At 34.4% G+C, this 13,047-nt stretch overlaps 2 protein-coding genes across 2 annotated transcripts in view; one reads left to right on the top strand and one right to left on the bottom strand.

Moving 5' to 3' along the window:
* Positions 1-2,486, top strand: part of LOC144446588 (fibronectin type 3 and ankyrin repeat domains protein 1-like) — a 30,044-nt gene extending 27,558 nt beyond the window's left edge. Inside the window, exons 5-7 of the mRNA XM_078136387.1 lie at positions 467-698; positions 1,290-1,433; positions 1,810-2,486. Of these exons, the coding sequence (XP_077992513.1) occupies positions 467-698; positions 1,290-1,433; positions 1,810-1,995 (562 nt within the window). The 3' untranslated portion in view covers positions 1,996-2,486. The remainder of the gene's footprint in view (positions 1-466; positions 699-1,289; positions 1,434-1,809) is intronic.
* Positions 2,487-8,306: 5,820 nt separating this feature from the next.
* On the bottom strand, positions 8,307-10,179 carry LOC144446295 (2'-5'-oligoadenylate synthase 1A-like). The gene is made up of 4 exons (XM_078136042.1): positions 9,831-10,179; positions 9,687-9,752; positions 8,986-9,373; positions 8,307-8,451 (listed from the first exon to the last, which is right to left on the bottom strand). Exons 1-4 carry the CDS (start codon positions 10,177-10,179, stop codon positions 8,307-8,309), a joined length of 948 nt encoding a protein of 315 aa, XP_077992168.1.
* Between the last annotated feature and the right edge of the window lie 2,868 nt (positions 10,180-13,047).

Genomic DNA, 13,047 nt, shown 5'->3' with positions numbered 1-13,047 from the left:
GAACCCTTGTAACAGAGAGAAAAAATTATAAATTCACTAAAAATAGCATAGATTACATATCTTGTGTCATAATTTTGGTGGGGTTTCCTAGAAAAATACCTTAAGAACTGACTACGTGTAGATTTTATGTAACTTTTAACTTTTAACTGTTCTTGATAAAAACACTGACAAATGTTTTCAAATTTGTTGATAGTCAACAACCAAACTAGAAAATCATTCATTTGGTCACAAATCTAGAAAAAAAAATGAAATGGAATACTGTATAATACTTGACTGTAGTCTTGTATGGCCAGACAGCAGACTACAATTAATAAGCTCTGAATATATCCTCCATGAAACAAAACAAACAAAAGCTATTACAGTATGTCCCATCACGGAAATCAGGGGTTCTAGGAACTGTGTGCTCAGATCACACAATTTTTATCCTCTGTGTTTTGGTACCTAACACTGTCCTTCTTTCCTACAGTATTGCTGAGTTGCTGATAGAGTATGGAGCTGACATAAATCTACAAAATGACAGTGGTAAAAATGCTTTGATGCTGTCATGTTTTGCTGGTCATCTAGAGATCGTTAAGCTGCTAAGAAGTCATGGAGCTGAATGGGATAGCCGGGATAAGGGGGGTTCCACCCCTATGCACTGGGCAGTCGATAGCAGTAATACAAGACTACTCAAATGGATTATAGATGACGGTTGCCCTGTAAGTAGTATCTTATATGAACCATTGGATGTGACACCCCTATCTAGTACAATTTTGATGGTGTATATTTCATGAGTTAATTTGTTCTGTGAGTAAAATCCAGACTATAAAAGACAGTTGTGGGATCCGCCACACAACAGATATCTTTATCCAGTAAGAGCAATGAGATGTCCATTGTACATCACTGATTCAGAAGTGGATGAAAGTTTATATTTTCCAGTAGTAGTAATAGTTGCATCGTAGATCAAAAGATTTGTTTCTGTGGAATATTTATTCCTCTCCATCCCTCTACATTTGGTCTGAGACACTGCAACAGTGTGATTGCTGCTATCAGGATGACAGCAGTTCAGTGAATGAAAAGAGCTCCCTCTATAGTCATAGTCATGTATATTCAAGGGACATTGCTTGCACTCAATGGCTATGGAATCCCACTTTGGGAATATTTTAAATTTGTTTTAGATTCCTGGTAATTCTGATGGCAAACTCCAGTTGAATCAATACATACACTATACTCTGACTATTAGTGGGTAATTTTAGGTTACATTTATTAACTTAACCGGTGGGTTTTTTTTCAATGAATTCCTTTTGTAGGCTGATATTCGTGATAAACATTCTGGTTGGACACCATTGATGAGAGCATGTACACTTGGTGGTAATCCAGATGTGGCAAGAGTTTTGATCAATGCTGGAGCACAAGTTAATACGAGAGACCATGATGGTAAAACTCCTCTCATGGTAAGTATATACTCTCTTTGCTTTCACACTGAAAACAAGTTTTGTACTGCATTGAGAGAGAGAGAGAGAGAGAGAGAGAGAGAGAGAGAGAGAGAGAGAGAGAGAGAGAGAGAGAGAGAGAGAGAGAGAGAGAGAGAGAGAGAGAGAGAGAGGGGAGGGAGGGAGGGAGGGAGGGAGGGAGGGAGGGGAGGGAGGAGAGAGAGAGAGAGAGAGAGAGAGAGAGAGAGAGAGAGAGAGAGAGAGAGAGAGAGAGATGTAGAGAGATGTTTCTGTTGCTACCTCTGAAATTGGTACCAGATACTTTGAATATTTTTGCTTCCAAACCACAATGAAACTTGTATCAATGAGATCATGTAACCCTTTTCTATTCATTCAGATTGCATCATTAAATGGTCACTTGTCACTGGTTCAACTTCTTATACAGAAGGGTGCAGACATACATGTCAAAAACGAATTTGGGAAAACAGCTGTGGACTTTGCAGGTTCCTTTGACCGGAGAAGAGTTTCTAAATTCTTTGAAGACGTCCTTGCAAAGAACAAGGTAAAGAAGAAAGCATCATGAAAAAACAGGACTATGAATTCAGATCCCAGTGCTCTTGTGAGACTTGTTGCATAAAGTACTTAACATCTTCAGTACCAAGTATTTTCCCACCAAAAGTTTATGAACAGAATTACCTCCAAAATTGGTTGAACAAAAATTATTTTGCATCGAAAATTTTTTGGCAATTCATAACTTTTTTCAGAGCAGAATAATTGATACGCTCTAAGGTATGTCTTGATATAATGCTCACATGCATTGGCCAAACCTTTGTTTGTGAGTGCTGGCTGATATGTGTAACATGACATATCGTATCTTACAGATTGAATAATGGATGATTTTTTTTTCTTTGATGAACAGATGCCAAAAAAATTGTTCCAGAAGTTATTATATGTATAAAGACTTTAACAAATAAACTATTGAATTTTTGTTCTCTGTATGAGAGAGTTAAGGGGTTCAGCAACTACATCACCTTGGTAACTGATTTTCCATCACGTCTCATGAGGGCGCTATACTTTGGTCGTTCACCCTTTCAATGCTATTCATGTTGTATCGTACTTTCAATAATAAAGTATTGTAACATTTTATCAGTTCAAACATTGCTTTTTTTTCCCTTAAAAGGTATTAATATTTTGAGTTGAGTTCATAAACACGAAATATCAATAATTTGTATGAATCACTGCCTTTATGAATGGCATTGAAAGGTTCCCAAATATTTTATCTTAAACGGTAATGTCCATTTAGTTGACATGACATTTAACCATTAACTTTGTCTGTTAGTCATTTAACAAAACTTGAAGGTCAGTGAAAAGTTTAGATGCAATGAAACTTTCCCGTCCATTTAGTATTTACTGTAGTAGTTCAACTGTATATGGAGAATCTTATTGGCTGATTATAATCACATGATTTAGAAAAGTCACTTTATTGGCTGGTTGTAATCACATGATTTAGAAAAGTCACCTTATTGGCTGGTTGTAATCACATGATTTAGAAAAGTCATCTTATTGGCTGGTATTAATCACATGCTTTAGAAAAGTCACCTTATTGGTTGGGTGTAATGAAATAATTTACCTGATTGGCTATCACCCTTTGTATCTCTCAAAACAACAACTCTCTTCAACCAATTGCTGTACCTGTGTACTTTCTAATTTCACCCCCACCCCCACCCCCCAGAATCTGTTCAAACTTGGATGATCAGGGTCATGTGATCAGAATATTGATATCTTTTTAATAGGGCAATCAAAACAAATAGTCATGTCTTCTTTCATTTTTTAATACTAGCCAGTAAGTAATACAAATTCTAGTTTGTTCTCACTGCAAACTGTTACGGTTTTCATATAAATAATGTTTCAATCTGTGTATGATAACCAAAATAGTTATTAATTATTAATATCATACTTGTAAATCATTCATGTATATATGAATATTTGAAGAAATATATAATATTGTGCAAAAAACATGTTTTGAAAAAAACTGTTGCTTGTTGTGCTCTTTCATATTCAGTACATTCAGTGGTTGCTGCTTCCATGTCCTCCCATGGTGCAATGCTCACAGCAGTCATTCCAGATGGTTGTCAATGTACTGTTGCATTGTGGGAAAGCATGAGTGGTCAACTATACATAGGACAGAATGTTTATTATTCGTATTACAATCGATCACATTTTTTTCATGCTGAAAATAATAATTACAACTTTCACATATTTCATTGTTAAACGTCACTTGTAGATTTCTGATTTCTCCTGAAAAGAAAAAAATGACAATGGCGTGATTGCTTTTATGCGTTTTGTTTCAAAAAGTGACATCTGTATGTAATGATGCTGATAGAATCTCATCAAGAATTCAAGGATAGTTTAACTGCCGTGTGTTATTTGTTCGGACATGAACAAGATTCATGTGATGTTTGTCAATGAACAAAGAATCTTTCTTCAAAACAGTAACTTGTGTGACAAGTTGTCATTAATGGTTGTATATAAAGGAGTGTTAATAGGTAATACAGTCCCTCACAATAAGTAAAATCACCACCGTTTTGAATGAAAATTCTCTAATGATGGCATGTAGGTCCATAAATGTAATACATTGTACTTCACACTAAACGAAAAGTCATATTTGACCATATCTTTCCACCGGGGTAAATCTTGGGTAGAGGATGTGTAAATGTGGTGAGTATGAGACGAAGTTCCACCTTTCATTTAATTTACCCCCAGTGATCTCTCACCTGGGGGTTGTAGACAGTCAAAAGTGGTACTGCGTCTTGTACTACCCTTGGACAATAGTGGTTAGGTTGGTCTCACCTAGGGTAAAGGTTGGGTAAAGGTGGGTAAATTTGACTGTTCGTATAGTGTCAATGCCTGGTCTTTAAAGTTATTCTCATGAGTGACAATTGAACATTTGACAGTGACACAGTACAAGAAACAAAATCTTGACAGAATTTGCTATCAATAAATTCCAGATGTATGAAGATTTCAAGACTGTGATATGCAATATGAAAGCATAATATAAGCAAATGGGACTGATGCCATGCAATATGTTTAATTATTATCATTTTCATCAACTCTCATGTTTGTATAAAGTCATATTTTGTTTTGAAAGGGACACAACCTGAGTTTTAATGTTTTTGGGATGTAATGTTATCTGCATATTAAAAGGTACTCACAGTATTCTACTTGTGTATACTTAACCATCACTTGACTGAACTTAAACTTGGTATCAAGATATATCACTTACAAAAGATCCAATGACAAAATTTGTATGTATTAAAAAATGTACAGGACCTCCCTACTATGCAGTCAACACTTCTAACAATACCAGAACACAAATTTTAATGGCATAGAAAGTATGCATTGACATTAACATTCTAATAGTTGAAGTTATTTGTAAGTTTTTTCACTTGAGTAAAAAGCTTCTAAACTCAGCTTGTGCCACTTGAATTCTAGCACTATTAAGTTTTTTAAAGATCTGTAGATTTGAAGCAGTCTGCTACTAATAGATATATCAGTACATATGCAGAATTATCAATTCCTGCCAGCTGTTTCCATAACATATATTTTATTAGACTTTTTAATGAGACAGTATGGGTATATTTCATCGTAAGTTTTTAGAGAAAAAAACTACCTTGAAACTGTATGGCATGAGACAGTATCTGTATTTCTTTCCATTTATTGATTTGCATGTTTTACACAAAGATATCGACTTCTTAGTTAATACAAAGGGTAACATGTATTTATATACTACATGTACATATATATCACATCATATACAACTAGTCAGTTTGTATTATTTAAACTGAAAATGTTAAATATTTGCTTGTTATTTGAAAATTACACATCCCAATGTGTTTACATCATCAGTTGTGTTGTTTCAGAGTTGTGCATCAAGAATGTTTCATTTTATATTAAACCATGCACTTATTCCTCAGATTTTCATAGACTTGGCCTGCATGGTAAAGTGTATAATTCTTATAAATCTTTTAATTTATTCAGGTAAGAAATACATGTTCAGACTCTTGAAGTAACAAGAATCCTTTTGAAATGTTGAATAATTTCACAGCATGTGTTCAAATGTAGACTCCTGAATTTGTTGCTTTCATTGCGACACCACTGTGTGTCGTTATCAGCTACAGGTATTCAGTTGTTTTGCTGGAAGGCAATAAATGATTCATCCATTGCAATGTAGATAATTCAATTGCATTAAAACTCTGAATTCAGCACTTTATTCATTGACTGTGGCTGCTTTGTTGTTGAAGTTGTTTTAATGTTGACTGACTGAATGGTAGTAAGTTGTACAACTGCCGACATCAGACCATGGACAAACAGAACATGTTACAAACTAGGAAAGCAAACAAATGAATTGGATTAATAACACTTGGCACAGCAGGTTGGATAAGAACAGTTTTATGGTCTCTTTATGTGTGCATGAAATGCCAGGGAAACTTTTAATTTGTTTGTGAATGTGAACTATTATGTAAAGAGGCCATACAGCAGTTCTTATCAAATGATGGAATGTAACATAAGTCCAACAATGAGGCTGTGTCAAGTGTTATTAATCCAATTCAATTGTCTACTTTCCCTGTTTGTAATGGGTTCTGTTTGTGCATGGTCCGATGTTGGCAATTATAAAATAACTTGAGTGATCCAGAAATGATGAGATCTTTGTCAAATATGTTACAAAAGCGATGTCCTTGCTGGATGTATGAGAGATGTTTTGATTTATCAAAGTTTTCTAATTCTGTCATCGAGACAACATTTATAGGATTTTACTGGCTTTTCATGTATTACCACCAACCAACCCCCGACACACACACACACACACACACACACACACACACACACACACACACACACACACATTTGATTTGTGACATTCAACAACAAATTGTCCAAAAGTAAAAATAGAAAGTATGTAGTAAGAGTTTAATTGAAGTTTGAGGGAGCCAAGTAGGAGTGGGTGCAGGAGATTTTTGGGATTCAAGGACTAAATCAATGCTTTCAGGAGCTATTTTAACAGAGTCGAGGTAGGTATAATACGAGGTAAAATTTGAATCAGAATACATGGGAGCAGTGTTGGAATGGGTACAAGAAGGAGGTTCCCCCTTCCCATCCCAAGAACTAGTAATTTAAGGACTAAAAGAGTGCTATCTGGTGTTATTTTAACATGTGAAGGTGATAACAATACCCTCTCGACTCCTGATCACAATCAATTTGAATTCATGGAGATATAGAGAAATTCCCATACTATCATTATACTTTTGAGATTTTTTTTTTCAAATACGAACGCATTTACAAATATTTCATAGTCTGATTAATTTTGAATAAATAAACACAAAAATCGTCTCAAATTATACAGAGAATATTTGTTCCTTGCATATTTATCATTACTGGCTCAGAAATGAACGTTATACTCAAGTCCCGAGACAACAACAAAGCTTCTAATCCTCCTATTAACCTGAGAACAATGCCCGTTCCTGATCTGTTCCTTCTTTGTCTCTGTTGCTAACTGATACCCATAATTTTCTGTCAGAAATGAACGTTACGCCAGCCCATGAAAGACGAGGATAAATATAAGGTTAACTGTAGATGGTAGTATACCTCTTCAATTTCTTCACAAAGGTCAAAAAACATGAAATTGCGACTGTTTGCAAAACGACTTATTGCATAATAGTTGAAAAATGGCAATTTTCTTTCATTGGCAGTTATAAAACGTGTCAATGGCCTAGACAAACCATATTTTAAAAGACTTATAATAGAGAACATGAATTTTTGAGTAGATTATACATAATTTAGGATAAATATATGAAAAAAATCATTAAAATATATGGAAAATCCAATACTTTCTTTATACTTTCAAAACTTCTTTCAAATCCGAACGCATTTAAAATAATTTTCATGGTCTGATTAATGTTAAATATATAAACACAAAAATCGTGTCAAGTAATACAGAATATTTGTTGCTTGAACATGTATTTGCTCTTCGGCAACCATCTGTCTTTGCTTGCCACAGCAACATTTGGTTTATTTTCCCCTTTAATAATCACACACAGGTATATGTATATCTATAATAATAATAATCTTTATTTCAAAACCAGCCTTGGAGTATTACGTAACTAAGAAAAAATGGTTTACATTTAGAGGGCTTGAATTCAAGAAAATAAATCACAGAACACATATATGTACGTTTACTTGTCATATGCACTTTAGTCATTATTTGGGTTGGCTTGACTTAGCTGGTCCATTTTTTGGGGTTGCAAAAAAAATATAATTGGCTAGATTCCTAATTAAAATAATTGAGTTTGCAAGAGAAACACAAATGTGTAATATGAAGGTGTATTATAAAAGTAACAAGGTAAATATTGAATTCTGACATGGTAATGACCGTAAACGAAGCCATTTTATGTCCGAATTAGTCTAAAAGAACGATCATTGACAAATATATTAAAAAGAAGGGAGATAAGACACTACCTTGCTTAATTTCAAGTTCATCAATTTTGAGCATCTACAGATTAAGTATCTGTTGTTTTTAAATTGAGTTTTGCACGTCAACAGGTTAAGTTTTCATTGTTTCAAATTAAGTTTTGCACATCAACAGTTAAGTTTATGTTGAGTTTTGCACATTAAGAGTTTCATTTTGCATTGTTCCAAATTAAAGTTTATGTATGAAAAAAAAAGTTTTGTTGTCGAAATTAAAGTTTTTTGATGAAAATTTTGTAAGTTTTGTGCTGAAAATTATACTTTCTGTGTTGCAAATTTGTGTTTTGTTGTGTCACTTGTGGGCCACCATAGAATGAATATATCCACATATATAAGAAGAAAAGCTGTTTTCATGATGTTGTATCTTGCCATTTACCAGAAACCTGGAATGACAACATTCCTCAATAATGGCCTTCTCATTGATTCTGCAGCAATTGTAGCAAGATCATCCCAGGCTTCAGGTTTAAAGGTTGCCATTATGTTATTTGTAGGGTTGGCAGGGTCAAGCAAGATAGGTCTGTAATAGAAAAAAATATTATTTTTTTTACACCTTTACAGTTTTTTCATGTACCTTTACTGTTGTCTTCATTTTTTCAAAATCTAAATTTGAAATATGTTCAAAAGTTTCCAACAAAAGTGAAATTCATCAATCAACAGTGCAACGAAATATCAGAGTCTTCCAAAAGTTTGACAACTGACAGTCACCTCCACGGTTGAATGAGGCCATAACCCTTAAAAAGGTCATGTTTAAATTTTGTATTTATCTCAAGTTCATACATCATGCATAAGTGTCAGTAAATGTGAATAGTCTTTTCAAACCTATTCATTGTAACTATTCATCTATATCTATTGAATATCAATTTTATTTCTTCACCATGAAAGATGTCAATCATCACATTACAAAATTTGCATACCTTTGAAGCAATGGAAGGAACACAATGCAAAATGCAAAATTCAGGAAATTGCCTCAGAAATACAGATTTTAATTTGTTGCATTTCCATATTGGAATACAAAAACTGAGAACAGAATTTTCTGAATATATTTATTTACCTTTCTGTTTCCCATCTAGCCTGATCTGCAATTTCTGGACTGTAATAGTCATACCATTCCACATCAAGATGTTTGTAATTCACCAGTTGTCTCAACACAGCTTTAAATGCACCAGCCAAATTAATACGTCGTGGTTTTACTGCTTCCTCCCAAACATGGATGGTGATCAGTTCCATTGAGTAGGAATTAGGATATCTTAAGGTGGCTTTTTTCTTCTTCTTCTCTACTTCTGTTTTTCTCCAGTACTTCACCAGTCGAATCAAAGTCTTGGCTCTCGTTGGCTGCTTCCTAACAAATTCCAGTTGTAGTTGGCAAAGTGGGACAGAATAATAATTAACCTGTCTTCTGGATAAACCAAACATTGTCTGATATGTTTCTTCAATCTTGTCTGCAATATGAGGATTAGTAATATAAGTTTCAGATTTTATTACGGGTACATACAGTTTTCAAGAGCAATTATTTGTAGGACATTTGTACTTCATTATTAAAAAAATCGAACCACAGGGGCCTGGATTAAATATGTTTATAAATGTTTCACTGTTGTCTGTTGACATCTGTCTGTTTGTTTGTTTGTTTGTTTGTTTGCTTGTGTAGACATAACCTATTAATCCTGGCTCCCTGTGGGTGGGTGGGTGGGTGGGTGGGTGGATGGATAGCGGACTGCCATGGATGGATGGATGGATGGATCTAAACAGACTAACCATTTGATGGGTTCTGACCAAGTACTTCGAAAGTTGGTAGAAGATCAACTGCCATGGATACACCATCTTTGTACATCTCAAACGTCGCAGAATGATGACTATAGTCTTGCCCAAATAAACCTCCCAAATCTTCCAAATTCACACCTTCCCTCTGCATTGCAAATGTCATCGTGTAGTAGTAATAGTCCCAGCTAACGTTCATAACCCAGTCCTTAGCTTTTAACTGTGTAGCAAGAGTCTTCATTACTTCTGGACCTCTGGCTATTCTATCATCTACATCACTGAAGTCATTCAGTACTAATACGGAATCCAGATCTGCGTGACCTCTGACCTGAGTGCCCTTACCAAACGAACCCGAATGGAAAAAAATATATGTGAGACTAAGAACACGTCTACTGGATATGATATGATATTCATGCAAGGATATACACACTGAATTGACTAAACAACAGTTGCAAGCTAAGATTGGCATTTGCTCTTTTGATGGTGGCATTTGTCAGTCTTTGTACATGGAACTGATATATGCAATGACCAAAACCAACACTTATGATATTCTATAAGTTCATATTATATAGTTTTTTTAATAGTATTATCGTTTTTTGTTTGCTTTTTGTTGTTGTTTTCTGTACAAAGAAAAATTAAATATGAAACATACTTGGAGCACAGCACTTTTTAAAAAAAAATTTAACACACCTTTACAACACGATTAACTGAATAATGTGTCTCCTGGTGTAGAAATCTAACAAGTTTATCCACCAATTCCTTTGCTGTACGATTGTAATCATCAGTGGGTTGAATATGTTCCACATCAAAAGATTCCAAGGTAGATGGGTCTTGTTCTAGAAGATCTATACATGAAAAAAGGAATTTTTATCAATAATGATTAAAGTATGAGTGTATATTTCATGCTATAACATCTCATACCTTAGTTTTTCCCTTCCGTAAAGGTTATGTTATGCTTTTTTCTGTGTCTGTCTGTCTCTCTGTGCATGTGTGTACATCTGTTGTGGACACAATATCTCAAACACTTCTCTATCAACAGTGAAACTTGCTACAATTCTTCCATATGGTATTGTCAAGAACTGATTAGGTTCTGGTAAACATCCAATGAATATTAATGAGTCATTTGCATAAGTAATGACTTTCAGTAACATTAGGCTATTAGGCTATATCTTTATACAATGCAAGATTCAAATTCAATATAATTTGGTACATACAGTAATGATAACAAAATACATGTGTCCTATAATGTAGCTTTTAGTTGTAATGGGTCATTTGCATAATTAATGATTTTCAGTAATCAGGCTTTATCTTAAAAAGTCACACTTCAAATTCAATATAATTTGGTACATATTATTAATCACAAATATTCTGAAAAAGATTGTTGATGTTGCTTTTAGTTCTAATGAGTCACTTGCAGTTAATAATTTACAGTAATTATATTTTTACAAAGGCACACTTCAAATTCAATATAATTTGGTTTAAGTGTTAATATGGATATCACAAATTGTAAGAATATATACCCAATAATAAATACCCAATCCTCATCCACATGGCCACTTTAATCCGATTGTTGTGCCATTATGTGGTATATGTATCAGATCTCTTTCGTTTTATCCAGTCTACAAGCTACTTTCGTTTTGTTGGGCATCCAAACTTATACAATATGTAAGGGATGTAATGGCAGGTCTATCAGCATGAACGAACAACGCAGTTATTTTACATGTAAGAGCTGGTAAAGAATTATACTATGCCAGTATATTGATGGCACAACTGATATACCATCCCCAGGGGAGGTTTATTGCTAAAATAACCCTGATATCATGAACTATGCACAATGTATTAGTTTGCCAGTGACAGTCATAAATCTGTGATACATAAAACACAGTGTACTAACCTGGTACAGTCAAGGAGGCACCCATAATGATTTCAGTCCAATGGCAGGATGTTGTGCAATTTTAAGTGGTACTGGTGTAAATGTTGAAGCAGTTTTCTAAAAAATACCATCCAGTGATGGGGGTTATCAGTGTGTTTTATCTTTCGATATTAACTCTATTGGATGTAAAAATAGCTCTGTCAAATTTCTACGAAAGCCATAGTTATATTTATTCTGTACTACACCCTAGACCTCGGACAAAGTGAGTCCATTATTAATAATTACAAATGTATGACACACTGAACTGTGTCTACTTGACCTCAACCACAGGCATTTGAACCCATATCTATGAAAATATGAATAAAATAGAATAACGTACACCTACTGTGTCATTGTCTAACTTTGAATGTAATAGAAGAGCATATATCTTCAGTATAACTATCCTATCAACTACTATACTACTACCACAGTGTATATAATATATATATTATTCATATTTTCATAGATATCGGTTCAAGTGCCTGTGACCTCAACCGGTTGTTATCATGACATGGCTCATATTTATAGGCTGCGGTCGGAATCTGCAGGGGGCAGGGGGGGGGGATTATTTAGGAAAACAATTCGCAACCCCCCCCCCCCCCCCCCCCCCCCCCCCCCCGCGGTCTCAAAACTTTTCAATAATTTCAGGTCATGTGATGACACAGAGACAAGTGCTCGTGAAGGGTTTCCGTATATGTAGCACGCCCTCACGTGGCCATAATCTGATCTAATCTATGCCAAAATAAAAAAAAAATTAAAAAAAGGGTTCGTAAACTTTAATAGATCGTAAACTTTAATAGATTTCAAGGTGGCTGCGTCCAAGGGCCCATGCTCGAGTTTGGGAATGTACGAATTCTCCCAGGATATATAACAATTACTCTACGCCGTGAATTTTGAGATATTCTACATGGCCTTCCATGTATAAGATTTTTAAAAAAACGTATGCTGGAGTCTTAAGCCTAACAAAAAAAAATTGTGTGGTTCCGATTATTCTCAAATTTAGAATAGGTGGGGTAGGTAGATTTTTTACTTTAATATATACATACATACATATATATATATATATATATTCATAAGTGAGTGTCGAGTTCAGATAGTTGTGTTTTACATTGTTGGTTTCTTCTCATCAGATGTACAGCCATTAAAGATTGAAAGAACAGTTTTATAAAATATTGTTGATGTCAGTTTCCACATTCACTATTTCTTCCGAGATTTCACAGTTTTCGCGATTTTATTATGTTTTTCTTGAGTACGTAAAAAAAAAAATTAGGGTTGGCATGAAAAACGAAGTGGGGGTCGGGTAACCATACATTTTTTTTTCTTAGGCCTTATGTTGTAGAAAAAAGAAAGGAGCAAAAAATGAATTACTATTTTATGGTGATTACTTACTTATAGATATAACCATTTTTGTAATGCTATAGCTAAGTGACCTAATGTCATTTTACT

The sequence above is a fragment of the Glandiceps talaboti genome, chromosome 15 (assembly GCF_964340395.1).
Source record: "Glandiceps talaboti chromosome 15, keGlaTala1.1, whole genome shotgun sequence".
Taxonomy (NCBI): Eukaryota; Metazoa; Hemichordata; class Enteropneusta; family Spengelidae; genus Glandiceps; species Glandiceps talaboti.
This window is presented reverse-complemented; position numbering and strand designations above follow the sequence as displayed.